General features: G+C 48.1%; 1 protein-coding gene across 1 annotated transcript in view; it reads left to right on the top strand.

Moving 5' to 3' along the window:
- LOC102850012 overlaps positions 1-17,101 on the top strand; it is a 95,277-nt gene that overhangs the window by 23,695 nt on the left and 54,481 nt on the right. The window contains exon 7 of the mRNA XM_006887274.1: positions 5,545-5,665. Coding sequence (XP_006887336.1) covers positions 5,545-5,665 — 121 coding nt within the window. The remainder of the gene's footprint in view (positions 1-5,544; positions 5,666-17,101) is intronic.

Raw genomic sequence — 17,101 nt, 5'->3', positions numbered from 1 at the left:
TGCCACGTATGAGTGAGAGCTGACCCGGGCTCCTTCCAACAGCAGCACCACAGTGTTACTGTGTGTGTCACTGAGCTGATGGCGACCCATTGCAACCCCATAGGACAAAAGCACCTTGTGGGGTTCCTTGTGTTGTAATCTTTAGGGGAGTAAATTACATGTTCTCAGAAGAGGATGGCTTAACAACATGGACTGCACTAGTAGTTTCATTAACATGACAAAGAAAAGTTCATAACCAAGTAGGATCGTGTCCACAAACATAGGGCTTAGAACATGTTTTAGGGGGACACAATTCAGCCCCTAACAGGCAGGGCCAGGACGTTGAGTGGAGAGAGGGTTCAAGACCCATAAGCCCTGTCTTGTTAGGAGAGTGGGGTGCATGGCAGGGGTTCATGAGAGACCTTGGATCCTCACTGATGCAGGGCGGCACCTCATTGTCCTGCCACCCCTGGTCCAGGCACCGCCTCCCGTGATGCCAGGCACCAAAGGCTTCACAGGAACGTGCCTGTTTATTAACACTCTGTTTACTTCCCTGAAGCAGTTTCTCCTGTGCTTCCCAGGGCCGCTTAGGCCACCAGTAATTCAATTATTTTAATAGACTTTGGTATGAGATGTTTGTTCAGAGCCTTTTAATACTTCTGCTTTGTCCACATGCAATTTATTTCCTCCCCGAACGAATTGACTTGACAGTTTTGATTTCCCTGTGCACACTTTGAAAAAAACCTGCTGTTAAATCTAGACGTCTTTGGGCCTGGAGATGCAGCACGGGGCCCTGGAGCCTCCGGGGTTGGGTGGGAGGCTTTTCAGGGATGAGAGACTCATGGTAATGGTCTGGGTCTCTGGATCGCTGCTAGAATGGCAGGCATGTGTTTCCACCAATATTGATTTTATCTGGGTTCCAGCATTTTTTTAATGAAAATATATGCTTTTGACCAACTGTCAATGAATATTAGTGGTTTTCCTTTTATTAAATTCTGTTGTGTTTTATTTTAAAATCTTTTCATTTAGATGCTAGACTTCACAGTCTTTTTTTTCTGATCTCATACTGCATTAGTTAAAGAAGCAGCTCACATGTTTGTTTATAAAAATTTATACACCCCGTGGTCACTGCCTGACTTCACATAGAATCTCTTCACAAAAGAGCAATTAAAAAGGGTGAGGTAAGACGAACTCTGCACTGTGTTACAATGTATTATGCTCTCTGCTCTGCTTGTGCTCAGTCTGTCTCCACTATTTTAAGATTTATTGCACATACTTTGTTCTTGGCTACATTGTCAGGACGGTTAGTTTGTATTTTTGCTTGTAGTGTATCATAGGCAGCCTTGATGGTCTAGGGAGTAAGGAGTGGAGTTGCTCTGCCAATCCAAACAAAAATGGTTTGAATCAAGACCTGTGAAAAGATGGGCAATCTCTTCCCATGCAGTTACAGTCTCTGAAAACCTGCTGGAGGGAGAGCTACCAGACTCCCCCGCACATAAACAACAAGAATAATATGCATTCTTTTTTTAAAATTTATTTTATTATTTCTATATGTACCGTCAAATCAGATCTGACTGGTATAAGGAGGAGATTGCCCCTCCTTCTCCAGCACAGCATCTGGTGGATTCAAACCATGTACCTCTGGGATTGCAGTGCAGCTTCTTGCCACTAGACCACCAGAGCTCCCTAATAATATGCATTCCTAAAGAGAGCTGGTTATGAGAGGAAGGTGAAGTGCCCGAACCAGACACTGTCTTGCATGATGATGCTTCTGTTTCCCCATTTTGTAAGAGTATTTTTTGTGTTTGTTTGTTTGTTTTTTGTTGTTGTTTTATAGGGTTTTTATTTGCTATTTTGAAATAGATCACCAGGCCTCTCTTCTTAATCTGGCTTAGTGTGTAGGAAGTCTGCTAAAATTGATCCATCTTGGGTGGTAACTCTATTAGCGTTTGGAATCCAGTGGCATTGATTCCGGCATAGGAAATCAAAGCCACACAAAACTCTGCACCTTCAAGTTGATTCTGACTCGTGTAGACCACCATCAGGTTTCCAGGATGTAAATCTTTGTGGAAAGAGATTGTCTCGACTTTCTTCTGATGGTGAATTTGAACTGCTGACGCTTTCATTAGCAGCTCAACACATAAGGCACCACACTGTTGTTGTTGTGTGCCATCGCATCGGAACCAACCCAAGCTGACTCTGCAGTAGGTTTTCAGAGGTAGTTTGTTGCACAAGTTTTTTGTTGTTGTTGTTGTTGTTTTTTTAATTTTGTGTGCGTGTACCGTCAAATCAGATCTGACTGGTACAGTGTAAGAGTTTTATAAAACGAAGTCTTCTGTTGTTTCTTTGCTGGGCAGGGTTAATGTCAGGCCATGTGGATATGCTGCAGGTGCAGGGAGTGGGTAGGTGCCCCTGGTCCTGGGCCCTCAGTTATGGGGTGGGCAGGGTTAATGTCAGGCCATGTGGACATGCTGCAGGTGCAGGGAGTGGGTAGGTGCCCCTGGTCCTGGGCCCTCAGTTATGGGGTGGCCCAGGTCTGCTTTGTGGCCAGTGGGGAATTTGCTGCCTGTTATCTGCCAGATACTGGATGTTAACTTCTTGATTATTACTATTTACATTTTTTAAAATTTGTTTGCTTACAAAGTTTATATACACTGTTTCACATTATTTTTCATTCACATTATGTTTCATACAATCATTTTCATGCATTGTTGTTGTTATATGCTATTGAATTACCTCGACTCACAGTGACCCTAAACCCTGCTCTATCCTGTGTCAATCTTATTGTCTCTGACACATCTACCCCAATTACCCCAGCCACTGAGTCAGTCCATCTCATCGAGGGTCTTCCTCTCCTGTGCTGTCCCTCTACCCTCCCAAGCATGGCATCCTTCTCCAAGGACTGAGCCCTCCTTACAACATGTCCAAAGTATGTTAGACAGAGCCTCAGAATCCTTGCCTCCAAGGAGCAGCTCGGTTTCACCCTCTCCAGGACGAACCTGTTTGTTCTTCTAGCAGTCCATGGTATATTCAATACTCTTATCCAGCATTATGTTTTATAAAATCAATCACCATTGGACCTTGCCCATCTATACCCTGTCTTTTTGCTCAGATCCTTCCCATTTGCTTCCCCCTCCATGCACCAAACTGCCACCCTGAGATTTCTTCCCTATCCATCCTACTCCCTTTGTTCCCCCTCCCTCCCTTGAGTTCCTGTACATGTGTTACTAGTTATTTTTCTGTTTTTACAATTACAGTATTTTGTAGTATCTGTCCTTATGAGACTGTGTTAGTTCACTCAGCATAATGCTTTCCAGTCTCTCTCAGGTTACATAGTATTTTTAAAAATTTTGCAAAATTGTTGTTCCTGCATGCTGCATAGTTTTACATTTTGTACCATAATTTCTCAATCCATTTGGTTGTGGTTGGGCATTTTGGCTGACTGATAAAATGGATAAAAGACATGGAAAGACTTTTCACTGAGGAAGACATTCAGGTGACCAACAGACAATGAAGAAATGCTCAAAATCACTGGCAAAAGAGAAATGCAAATCAAAACCACAGTGAGATACCATCTTACCTCAATAGCTAGTTGCAAAATTTAGTAGGACAGCAAGCAACAAATGTTGGAGAGGATGTGGAGAGGTGGGAACTCTCATACGCTGTTGGTGGGATTGTAAAATGGTACAACCACTCAGGAAGACAGTTTAACATTGCCTTAAAAAGTTGACATAGAAACTCCGTATGACCCAGCTGTTCCAAGGAAATTAGAACTGAGATACAAATGGATATTTGTACACCACTGTTCATAGCAGCATTATACACCATCACCTGAACATGAAAAAGAATTTCTTTGTTGTTGTTTTTAATTTTTTTTTTTACTGTATTATTTTTATGTGTACCGTCAAATCAGATCTGACTAGTAGAGGAGGAGATTGCCCCCTCCTTCTCCAGCAGAACATCTGTTGGATTTGAACCGCGAACCTCTGGGATTGCAGTGCAGCGACTAGGTCACCAGAGCTCCATGAAAAATAATTTCTTTTTAAAAAAATTACTGATCCTCTCCCCTAAGGCTTATACTGGGTCCACCAAGAAAGGCTCTGTCTAACTGGCAAGGCTGGGATTCCACTGATAGGTAGTTAGCACCAGGTTATGATCTGGTGTCATTATCCTGTATGTTGTGTTTTAATCCTCACCTGTGATGCTTGCCCAAAGTGAGGAGGACTTGAAGCAACAAAGACTATAGTCTTCGGTATGATTGCATCTCAGCATCAAGAAGAAAAAGGTTCTTACCCCTGAGCCAATAGGCAACATCATGATACGTGGAGAAAAAATTGAAACTGTCAGCAGTTTCATCTTACTTGGATCTGCAGTCAACACTCTTGGTACCAGCCGTCAGGAATCAGGAGGCACATTGCTTTGGGCAATTCCTCTGTCAAGGACTTCTCCAAAATAGTGAAGAGCAATGGTGTCCATTTGAAGACTAAGGTGCACCTGATTCGGGACATGGTCTTTTCAGTCACTTGCTACACATATGAGAGCTAGAAGAAGCACAAGTGGCAGAAGAACTGATTTGAGTTGTGGTGTTGGTGGAAAGTACTAAACATCCTACGGCAAGCCAAAGGAACAAGCCGAAATTACTCGGGAAAGTGCAGCCGGAGTGCTCCTTGGAGGCAAGGGCGGTGAAGCCTCCTCTCACATACTTTGGGCATGTAGCGAGGAGAAGCTTTTCTTGGAGAGGGATGTCATGCTTGGGAAGGTGTGGGGTTAGTGAAAGAGAGAAATCAGTGAAGTGGGTTGACACAGTGACTATAGTGAGTCTTCTTGACTCGAGGGATGTGAAGCTTGAGATCACATACTTTGGACATATTGTCAGGAGGGGCAAGACCTTGGAAAAAGACATCGTGCTGGGAAAGGTGGAGGGTCAGAGAAGGAGAGAGAGAGCTCCAAAGTGCACATTCCACGCCCAGGGCTAGGACAGCGGCAGGCCTCTTGGACTCTGGCCGGTCCCCGGCCTCTCCACATGCGGGTTTGTGTTCCTCGCTGCTCTCAGGGCTGGTGGGTCACCAGTAACGACGTGGGCACTGGCATTGCTTCTCGGTGCATTGTCTCCTTTCATTTTTAGTGGTGAGAATGATGATCATTCATCGGAGATTATTTTGTTCTCTTATTCACCAGTCTTTTCTATAACTGAGAGGGTGTGTGCTCACTCAGAACCCACAAGGACTCTCGGCCGCCTGATGGTGTGTTCTTGTCACCGCCTGACGGCCTGTTCCGGGCACCGCCTGATGGCCTGTTCTAGGCACCACCTGACGGCATGTTCCGGGCACCACCTGACAGCATGTGCTGGGCACCACGTGGCTCCTTGTGAGCTGGAAGCCACTGGGTGGTTGTGGCTGTGGGATGGAGGGTGTGCGTGCGGGCAGGTAGGTTGACTTCGGTCTTCTACAGCATCGTTTAAAATCAAGGTACCAGAAATGCACTGTGGTTGAACCGTCACTGTGTACGTGGGGATTCTGAACCAGGAGGGCAGAATAAGGTTCTGGAACAAGATGAGGGGAGCAGAGACCTCACCCTCCCATTTACTTTCTTTTCATTCTCTTTATTCCTGTAGGGAATTTGAAGTACTGCCTTCTGATTCTCAATCAGCCCTTGCACAAGTGTTTTCGCCATCTCTGGAGCAAAGGTAACCTTCATTAGATTTCTTGATGCTCTGCCCTCCCTCTCTCTTCCTTCCTTTATTCTCCACCCTCTCTCTTCCCTCTTCCTTTGGGGCTGACTGACATGACCATCAAGCATCCAGCGTGCAGCACACCAAAGTGCAGCGTTCCGTCCGTGAATTATCAAAGGACCCCACCGCTGCTTCCCCTTAACTTGTGTGATCGATGTGGTTTCCATAGCACAGACCCCCAGGGCAGACTTAAGAGGAGGCATCTTCAGAACTCGGGCATGAAGACTAACCCTGGGTAGAAACCAAGCCTTTGTTCAGGTGTCACAGTGTTTGGCACATGGGGCCGTGGAAGCCATCCAGAGACCACGCCTGCCCAGTGTCCGGTAGTGAGACGTGGACAGGTAACCAGATGTGTAAAGGGAGAAAGAAGATGTGGCTGGAGTGTGTTGCCATGGCAATGTCCCAGCCTCTCAGAATGCTGAGAAAGAAGAGTTAACTATGGAAGGAGCTCGGGTGGCCTAGTGGAAAAAAGCTGCCCTGCGATCCCAAAAGCAGGGCGTTTGAATCCACCTGATTCTCCACTGGAGAAGGAGAGGCAATCTCCTCCTGTGCCATTCAGATCCGAGTAGATGGCACACACAGGATGGGGGGGGGAAGGAATTAACAATGGGGCAGCATCACAGAATTAATACTCCTGGTAGGTTTCATAGAAGAGATACGTTTTATTAGCTTCATTATTTATTTTTATTACTCTTTGTTTTGAAAGCATTGTTCACACCTGGACACATAGTCATCATAAAAAGACTTTTTTGTGTTTAACACCTACTCTCGCGTGAAGTCTGAGATACCAGATCTTCTTGTGAATTACTATTAATTTCTTTTTCTCTCAGAGAGTCTTCAGCGGAGCCGCCAGTGGAGTGCTGGGCCAGGCCGTGGGCTTGTTCTTTCTGTTCTCCTGCACGGCCCTGCCGTGGTAGCTCAGCCCCCCTTTCCCATCACACACGGTGTGTGCCATCTTACACCTGTGTTTGCTGGAGCGCAGGGAGTCCTGGGGGTGCAGTAGTGAAGCCCTTAGCTGCTGGCCTGAAGTTCAGGGGTTTAAGCCCATCCATTGCTCAGAGAGGAAGATGCCAAAGGTCTGCAGCCTGAAACCCAGTGACGCAGGTCTGCTGGGCCTGCAGGGTCACGTGGAGTTGGAAACGACTCACTGAAATGACAACACATCAGCCAAACCACTGCTGTCCAGTCGCTTCTGACTCAGGCGAGCCTCCGCCCTTCTTCTGAGGCTGTGAGGCTGTGAGTGGCTGATGATGCAGACTGCTCCATCTTTCCTTCTCTAAGAGGATTCAAACCGCTTACTTCTGGTTTAGCAGCCCAACAAGTGGTAGACTAGGCCAGCAGGGTCTTGTTGTTCTTGTCAGGTGCCATCGAGTCACCTGTGATTCATGGTAGCCCTGTCCTGTGCCACCTTCACAGACTGGTGCTTTGTTACATTGTTACATTGTTACAGTCACTGAGTCAATCCATCTCATTCAGGATCTTCTCTTTTTCACTGCTCCTGTGCTTTATGTCTCTGCATTATGTCCTGTTGAAATTTCCATCACTTGAGTCAGGCATTTCTTAGTCCTTAAAGGAACATCTTTCCTTGTTAGCTCTTGACAACAAATTTCCCCAATGCAATTTGTCTTTTGATTTCTTGGCCATGAGTGTTGATTGTGGGTCCAAGTAAAATGAATTGACAAACTAGACCCCTTCTTTTATCTATGATGACATTACCAGTCGGTCCAGTGATGAGGACTTTTATCTTCTCGATGCTGAGATATAATCCATATTGAAGGCCTCAAGTCTTCTTCACTTTCTACAGACAAAGTCTATCAGCTTCTGATTCAGTTGTTGATGAGCCTTCTCCAATCCTGATGCCACGTCCGTCTTTATCTAGTCCAGCTTGTGAAGTATTTGTTCAGTGTACAGATAGAATGTGTACAGAGAGAGGATAGAGACCCTGACACGCCTTCCCTGACCTTAAACCACGCAGTGTCCCCTTGTTCTGCACAAATGACTGCTTGTGTTTCTATGGATAGATGCTGCATGAGCACAGTTGAATGTTCTGGAATGCCCATTCTTTTTTTTTTATGCTATTCATAATTCATAATGATCCACGTAGTCTGATACCTTTGCCTCGTCAATATAACGCACATAAACATCTTTCTGGTATCTCTGCTTTCAGCCAAGATCCGTTTAACATCAGCAGCAATGGCCTTTGTGCCATGATCTCTTCTGTATCTAGCTTGAATTTCTGGCAGTTCCCTTTGCTCCAGCCCTTTTTGAATAATCTCCAGCAACATTTTACTTTCTTGTGATATTAATGGTACCATTCTATAATGTCAATATTCTATTAAGTTACCTTTTTTAAAATGAGCACCAGTGTGGATCTGTTTCAGTCATTTGGCCAGGGAGCTGTTTTTCCAGTTTCTTGGCATTGATGTGGGAATGTGTCCCTGAGAAAGCAGGATTGGCATCGACAAGTCTAATTTCGCTGAGTCTCTTCCTAGGTGCGGGAGAGTCTGTTATCATGGTGGTTTGTATTCTGGTCGCAGCATCTCTGTGCCATTCACAGGGTTTTTCAGGGACCATTATGTCCGAAGTAGACAGCCAGTCCTGCTGGAGAAGAGAACCGAGGCGGCATATATGTGCATATCAGTTCCAGGAAGCTTGCCTGGCGATGACTTTCTGTGCATGTTCAGCCTGCCCTGGGATCTGTGATAAATGTATCTGTAATAAACTGCTGTGGTTAGGCGCTGTTGGTTGTTACTGTTGGGTCACGAGGCTTCGTAGTGAGCACGTGACCGGATCAGAACGCTGCTCTACCTGCGCCGTCCTCCCAGACTCTGACACACGTGAGCCCTTTGCTGCAGGCACTATGTTAGTCCATCTTGTTGGGGGTCTTCCTGTCTTTCTCTGACCCTCGACCTTTACGGCATGATGTCTTTTTTATAAGTACTGGCCACTCCTGACAGCGTGCCCAAAGGAGGTGAGGCCCAGTGTCACCAGCCTTGACTTTCAGGGGCAGCCCACTTGCACTTGTGCCAGGACACCCTTGTTCTCCACGCGGTCCTTGGGGACCCAGTCCTCTTCTCTGGCTCTGTGGCACGCACTGGGGTGCATTGTTCCAGGACCACCTCCTTTGTCCTTCCCGCGGTCCATTGGGACCCAGTTCTCTTCTTTGGCTCTGTGGCACCCAGTGGGGTGCATTGTGTCAGAACAGCCTTGTTTGTTCTCCTTGTGGTCCGTGGGGACCCAGTTCTCTTCTCTGGCTCTGTGGCACGCAGTGGGCTGCATTCCCTCGAGCCTCTTCTTGTAGCATCAAGGTTTAGTGGTGCTTGCCAGTGGATGTTGCCCTCAGAATCTTGCTGCTTTTTTTTTTTGAGGAGGAGAAGCTTCCTTTATTTTTAGGCTGACCTTCCTGTATCCAGTAAAAGTTTTTCTCCAGGTAAAATGATGTGAGGAGAGACAGAAGTGGGGTGGCTGCTTTAGAAAGGCTCTACTGTTGGGGGTCCGCTGTCCTCGGCATGGGGACACCCGAGTCCTCCAGGTCATAGTGCAGCGTTCCAAGTTAAATTAAGACAGAAAAGCTGTGTGTTGGGTTTCTAGAAGCTGGGCTGTTTCTTGAAATGCCGCGTACTTTGACACAGCTGCACAGCTTTCCCTGAGGTGGCACCACAGCCCTCCGTGCTCAGGAGATAGACCGGGCGCACGCCCAGTGTGATCTGTGCTGGGAGACCGACCTCCTCCAGTCACAGCTGTCTTCTGTCACCCAATGTCTGTCTGTCCTCAGTTCTCTGGCCCAGTGTGAAGGTCCATGGCAATCGGCCTCCACCCAGGTTCTCTTGGCATGAGGCTGGTCATCACTAGGTGCTAAGCTCAGGTCGTGGCAGTCAGCAAGAACAGGGTCTCTGGTTTCCACTGTGCTCGTCCTTTGTTCTCTCGGAGATGTGGCTTCTGGAGTTGGTGACAGGACTGCCTGGTGGACAGAGGACCATGTGCATGCTCTCACAGAGATGCGGGCTGGTCCTTTACCTGCGCGTCACTGTCCTATGCCCTCTGGGGAAGGTGTCATTGTCCAGCTCTCTGATGCATTGAGAAGACCACCACTTGGATCAGGAGCACCTTAGTCTCTAGACTGACATCATTGCTTCTTACTACTCTGGAGAGGGCCCTGACAGCAGACATTCGTAAAGCAGTTCGTACTTTGATATCCTGTGGCTGCTGGTGCCAGGAGTGTTGATTGTGGAGCCGAGCAAGCTGTAATCATTAACAACCTCAATCTCTTCTCCGTCTATCATGGTGCTGCCAGTTGGCCCAAGGGTGAGAACCTTATTTTCTTGATGTTGAGCTTCAATCCGTATTGACAACTGTCGTCCTTCATTTTCTGCAGTCAACTCTTTAGGTCCTCCTCAGTTTCAGGAGTAAAGTTGTGACATCTGCATAACACAGGTCGTTGATGAGTCTTCCTCCAAGCCTGATGCCACATTCTTCTTCATAAAGTCCAGCCTCACAAATGATCTGTCCCATATATAGATTGAAAAGGTATGGAGCTAGGACACACCTCTGTACTTGTTAGAAACATTGACCAAACTGGAAGTTTGGACAACCGATTGTGTTGTTGGGTGTCATCCCATTGACTATGACTTACAGCAAGTCTGTGAGCAGCAGCTCAGAACCCTGCTCTCTCCTGTGACCTCCTCATGGTCTGTGATACACTGATGTCTTTTTCACAGCCACTGTGTCTCTGAGGGTCTTCCTCTCTTTCTCTGACCCTTCTCCATTCCCAGGTCATTCCTCCCCCCAAAGATTGGCCCCTCCTGACAACATGCCCAAAGTATGTGAGATGAAGTCTCACCACCCTTGCCTTTCATGTTCACCCTAGTTTACTTCCTTCAATATTGATTGCTCTTTTGATAGCCAATAACCCAATAGGGATATTCTGTACTCCTCTAATATTACATCTCTAATATTGCATCAGTTCTTCTGTCATCCTTGTTCATTGTCCAACTTTCAGATGTTTAGAAACAATTGAAAATACCATGGCTTAGATCAGGGGCACCTTAGTCTTTAAACTGACATTCTTACTCAGTAATACTTTAGAGATGTCTTTGATAGAATATTTTTCCAGTGCAAGATGTCTTTTGTTTTGGTTTTGTGGGGGGTTTTTTGAGAGCTGTTATTTTGGATGTTGATTGTTGAGTCAAGTACAGGGAATCCTAGGCAACGTCTTTCTTTTACCCGTCTAGCGCACTGTTGCGTATTAGTCGAGCGGTGATGATTTTGATTTTTCAGTGTTGAGATGTAGCCTGTATTGAAGTCTGTGGCGTGTGATCTTCAGGAAGTGTTTCCAGTCCTCTGCACTTTCTGCAGGCAGTCGTCCGCATGGCATAGATGGATGAGTCTTTCTCCAATTCTGATGGCACATTCTTCTCCATATAGATGCGTTAATAATAACTGGTGGCTGGAATGCAAAATAAAAATTTGGAAAAACTAGAAGTGCTTGTATATTAATGAATACTTGTAGGACCACTGACAACGTGGAATTTATGTAAAATTTACTTTACTGCTGAACATCTCATATTCCTGTTAAATGACTTTAGCATACCAGTATTGATGATTTCTGTCCTTTTTTCCTCAAAGAACACTGAACAGCTTTATTTTCAATTTCAAATTTTAAAAGCCAACAGTTATTAATTGCGGTGTGTGCAGAGTGTCATTTCAGTACATTTAATGAGTATCTGAAATAAATGCCAGAATAATTAGCGGTAAATTAAGCTTCTGTCTTCTTTCAACTCTAACGGATGATACCAAGTTAGTTCTGTAAGTTTTATTACAAAGCTATAGTAAATATGCCATCAACAATAAATGAGGAAAAATTATAAAGATAAATAAAACAGCTTTTTCATCTATGAGATAAAAAAATTGCTGAATGAACTTAACAAATGGCTATTGAAGACCATTTATCACTGGCACTTGTTTATGGGCTGTGCTCTTTTTCCCTCGTGGGTCATATTTCTTGATGCTTTTGCTGCTCGATCTTAAATCATTTATGTTGACAAAAAGCTCTTGTACTGGAACTGAACACTCCCTCATTCTGAGACTTCCTCGTAGTGCGTTGTTGTGAGGTGCTGTGGAGTCCAGCTCAACCCCGGTGGACCCCGTGAAGAACAGGTCTGACCCATCGCGTCCTGCGCCAGCCTCATCGTCCCTGACACTCTCAAGACCCCTGTGGCAGTCACTGTGTCCGTCTGTCCAGAGGGTCTTCCTCTCCTTCACTGACACTCCACCTTTCCAAGCGTGAGTTCCCTCTCCGTCCGTGTGAGGAACAGCCTCTAACAACATGCCCAAATATGTGAGACGGGCTTCCCCGAGAGGCCCTGACAGACTGCGATGCTCTCAGGGCGGGGCTGCCCCAAGGCTGACTCCCAGGCTGGTCGCTGGACTACCCTGTCCTGCGTCTCTCCTCTGTCCTCTTTGGTGCCAAGTCGAGGTCATTTTCTGTACCTGTGCTGCTTACGTCATCAGGAGGAGGTGGCCCTCGTTCCTGCTTTCTTCCCACCCATCCTCACACTAGCCTGTGGAGTCATGAACTTGATACTAGAACAAGGTCATAAAACAGATGTGAAATGGCTGAACTCAACTGAGTCTCAGGTGTTGTTTGCCATCAAGTCGGAACCGACTCATAGCAGACTCTCCAGCGGGTTTTCAGGGCCAGCAAATAACACAGGAGGAGATTGCCTTCCTTCTCGCACTAAGAGGGGCTGGTCCTTGCAAAATGACCTCATGTTGGGAAAGGTGGAGGGAGGGTCAGCAAAGGAAAGGCAGACCCTGAGTGGGACACAGTGACACCTGACTGCAGCCACTGGCTCAGGACCGCACAGGATGGGCGGAATTTCCAGCTGTTCATAAACTTGTGACAGTTTTTGTTCAGCTTGAAGGCATCTGCATTTGTGAGTTTGAAAATCATACCTTTCCAAAACTGAGTATGTATGTCTTTTTGTGGAGTCAAGTTTTTGCATTGAACTTCATGTTACAACTGCCTCCGTCTCTGCCATCAGAAATTGCTGGTTTGGCAGCTAGAAGCCATTCTTAATGAGTTGACAGAAATGACGAGAGTGGTTTTCTGTGCAAAGCAGTGGCCAGGAGCAGCATGCAAAGCAGATACAGAGCGGTGACCTGGGGAAGTTCCTCAGAGGCTCCCAGGGCTGACACTTCAGAGCAGAGGGTCTCTGAGTGTAACAGGGCTGAAAGGAAGTGTGTGTGTGTGTGTGTGTGTGTGTGTGTGTGTGTGTAAAATGGAATTCTGTGAGGATTAAGAATTCTGTGAGTGTGTGCATACGTGCATATGTGTACGTGTATATGAAGATTAAGAATTCTGTGTTTGTGTTGTGTACATGTGTGTGAGATTAAGAATTCTCTGTGTGTGTGAATTGGAATTCTGAGTGTGTATGTGTGTGAGGATTAAGAATTCTGTGTGTGTTTGTGAAGTGGAATTCTGTGTGCATATATGTATGTGTGTGTGTGTGTGTGTGTGTGTGTGTGTATTCAGAAGTCTTGTGAGTGTACAGTTGTAGGCAGGAGGGGACAGTTGCGTGGTGCCTGGTCTCAGGGTGGCATGACTTCTGTTGGGTTGACCCCCGCCTTCTCTGAACCCGCTTGTCTCTGGAGGTCACCCCACCACAGTCACCGAGTCTTGGCCCTCGAGTCTTCTGATGCATGAGGGCCCCTGCGTGTGTCACAGTGTGTGCACTGAGGAGGGGTGGTTTTGTCAGCCGTGGGGCTGACAGATGCACGTGCTCAGTCTTCATCACCCAGGACGTGTTGGGTCGTGCTCATCTGCTCAGGCGTTCACCTGCTCCCATTAATTCTATCGTGTGATTGACCAGAAATTCCTAGACTCTGACCAGGTCAAGCTTGACTCTTTGGAAGAGTGCGGATTGGGATGATGTACGTATCTCATCGTTTCTGTTTCTCTGAAAATGGGAGGAAGTGAATGGAGAATGTAGTCACGTTTTAACACGTGCCGCCCAGCTCCCCTTCCTGTCTCTCCAGCCTCTCCCCTGCAGTGTGGCCTTGCGCTTTCCTGCTCTCAGATGGTGTGGAGAACGGAGGGGCTCGGACTGCAGGGCTGTGTCATCAGACAAGGTTCCTGTTGTATGTGACCGACTGGGTGCCTGCTGCCATTGTCCTTCTGACACAAACATTCCAGAAGGGGCCTTTTCTTCTGGGTACCAGCATGGGAAGTGAGAAGGAATATGCCTTCATATAGGGGGATACGTGGTTCTCTTCCCAGAAAACCACTGGGAAAAACCAATCTTTGAGATGAGTTGGTACAGAAAGTCAAAGATTTCATAAATATATTGGTATGTATGAGCGGGGGAAGGGGGGTGTATTACCTCCTCAAATCTGTCATCCCAAGAGAAGGCTTTGAAGGAATATTTTTAGGTTAGCTTACGTGCATGGGAACAAACTCATATTTATTCTGCATTTTCAGGAGGGAAAGGCAAGGTCATCTTAGAAAAGATTATACAAATTGCCAGGTGCTGGAAGCTGGCCTCCAAGCTGGTGTCGTTCTGCTTGGTCCTCATGGGATGTGCGCCGAGTTCAGTCACCACGGGGTGTGCGCCGAGTTCGGTACCCACGGGGTGTGTACCCACAGGGTGTGCGCTGAGTTCGGTACCCACGGGATGTGCACCGAGTTTGGTACCCACGGGGTGTGCGCTGAGTTCCCCCTCTCAGGATGACGTTTATCACGGGGAACTGTGGCCTCCTCAAGTCTCGGGCTCCTCCTGCGTCACTGCACACCGACGTCACCTGGAAGCTCACGTGGGAATTGTTAGGAGCAGCTGTTAGCACAGTTGCGGGTGTGCTTGGGTGCTGCTGTGGGGTGTGGACCTACGAGAATAGTGAATCCTGGCGAGGTGTCCTGTAGTTGACAATTACACACGCCTACTGCATGCAGCTGTGAGGCCCGAAACCTAGTTATAATTTTACATAAAATCAGTCCTAATCTGAAAGGTGGGCAGTGAATAAGGGTGACAGAAGAATTGATGCCTTTGAGCTGTGGTGTTGGAGAAGAGGGCTGAACATCCCATGGACGGCCAAGAGAATGAACAGATGGGTCATGTAGAAAGAGAGCCCAGGACGCTGCCGGAGGCCAGGATGCAGCTTTGGGCACGCTTCGGGCATGTTGCAGGAGAGGTTGTTCTTTGGAGGACTTCATGCTTGGGAAGCTGAGGGGTCAGCAGGAGAAAAGAAGACCCTTAATGGGACGGACTGCCGCAGGGGCTCGGGTGTGTCGGAGATGGTGAGGGCGGCACAGGAAGGGCAGGATTCAGGTCTGTTCACAGGGTCACCATGGGCACTACTTGATGACACCTAACAACAACAAGAACTTCCCCCTTTGCCCCCTTTTACCGATGAGACACAGCCCTAAACACACACCCCCGAGTTGACCTGACTCCTCCCATCCTGTGGGCAGAGCAGAGCTCTGGGGGTCTCGAGGACGGTGTCCTTACTGAAGCCTTCCCGTTCTTCCGGGGAGCAGGTGGAGAGGTCGTGGGCCTTCCTGTAAGCTGTCCACTGCTTGGCCTCGTGCCACCAGCCCTCCTTGTGAGGAAAGAGCCTCGCCACTGTGCTTCCGGCCCCCGTTCGATTAGGGTCCACCTCCCTTTGCTGCACATGGGCTTCACGTCGTTGACCTTGTTGGTAACAACCCTTTCTTCTACCTTACAAGGCTTTGGGACTCTGAGGTGCTCCATAAAATGAAGTGTTTTTGAACAGAAGGAACCATTTTTAAAGCCACTCACTCGCTGGAGAGGTGCGCTCGGGAAACTGCACAGGCCGCTGACGTCCTCTCCACCCGTCCCTGCTGCTTGTGTTGATTCTCCCTTGAAGCCTGTCCCAGTTTGTGTTGATTAGCGCGGTCTTGTTTCCAGCCTTTTCACTGGGGTAAGCTGTACGAGGGTGGACGGTGTGACAAGAATTCATTATTTGTATTAAATTCTTAATGAAGGAAGCAGCTTTTAAAGGAAATTCATCTTCTTGGTTTTAAACAAGCAGACAAACACGTTCTGGGTAGGCGATTCCCTCAGGATCCTGTTCCCATAAAACCCGTAAGCCTCTTGTCCAACCCGGAGAATTAGTGATGGCTCGGAGTGCTGGTGGAATTAACAATGAGGGCCCTCTGCCCGGCCTGGCAGATGGGGGATTAGAAGACAGCAGGAGGAGGCCTTTGCTGCAGCGAATGACAACATGCTGAGGCTGGGGAATCTCTCTGCTTGGGGGCTCTTCCAGCACGAGGAAGATAGGGGTGACAGCAAGATAGGAAGGATAGGGGTGGAGGGTCGTGTGTGAGAAAGGCACCACCCTGCGGGGTCTAACCTGTGCCCAGTGGGAGGCCCGCACAGGACAGGAAGAGGGTAGTGAGTGCATGTAGGACAAGGCTCTGCCCCAGGGGTCTAACCTGTATCAAATGGGAGGCCTGTACAGGACAGGAGGAGGGTAGCGAGCACATGTAGACAAGGCTCTGTCTGTGGTGTCTAACTTGTTATAAACGGGAGGCCCACACAGGACAGAATGGGGGAAGTGCAGGAGGAAGGGTCTGCCCGGGGTGTCTAACTTGTTATGAAGGGGAGGCCCACACCGAACATTAGCAGTTGTGTATGAAACGTTAGAGCGGTCCTGGAGACACAATGACCCATGCCTGACTGCAGGCGGACAGGTTGGTGCCTCTTACCACCCAAGGGTTCCTCGGACGAAGACTCAGCCGTCGCCTCCCATGAGGAGTATATGGCCTGAAAGGCCCCAGTGGGACACTTCGGCCCCATCACACAGGGTCAGCTTAGTTTGACATCAGTTGAACGGCACTTAGTGACGACAACATTCACGTGTTGCACGTGTGGTGTGACTTTGTCTGCCATGGGATTCAAAAAGGGGCCTTGGCTGTGGAGCTTGAGGCCTTGGGGTACACACACATCAGAGTTGTGGGGAAATGGGGGCTTTGGGCAGTGGTTCCCCCTGAGAACAGCATGCAGTGATGAGAAGTGAGGCTTCAGGAACAAAAACTGCTGATGCTGCTGGAGAAGAGAGGAGAGGGTGGGCCTGCCCACTGTGCCCGCTGTGTCCCGTGCCCTCTGTGCCCTCTGTGCCCCTGCCCACTGTGGCCCCTGCCCTCTGTGCCCACTGTGGCCCATGCCCTCTGTACCCACTGTGCCCCCTGCCCACTGTGCCCCCGGCCCTCTGTGGCCCCTGCCCACTGGGACCACTGCCCTCTGCCCCTGCCCACTGTGCCCCTTCCCACTGTGCCCCCTGCACACTGTGGCCCTGCCCTCTGTGCCCCCTGCCCACTGTGGCCCTGCCCACTGTGCCCCCGGCCCTCTGTGGCCCCTGCCCTCTGTACCTACT

Source organism: Elephantulus edwardii, unplaced genomic scaffold (assembly GCF_000299155.1).
Source record: "Elephantulus edwardii isolate Elephantulus edwardi_28Jun2011 unplaced genomic scaffold, EleEdw1.0 scaffold00055, whole genome shotgun sequence".
Classification (NCBI taxonomy): Eukaryota; Metazoa; Chordata; class Mammalia; order Macroscelidea; family Macroscelididae; genus Elephantulus; species Elephantulus edwardii.
Note: the sequence above shows the minus strand (reverse complement) of the source record. Positions and strands in the feature narration are given on the sequence as shown.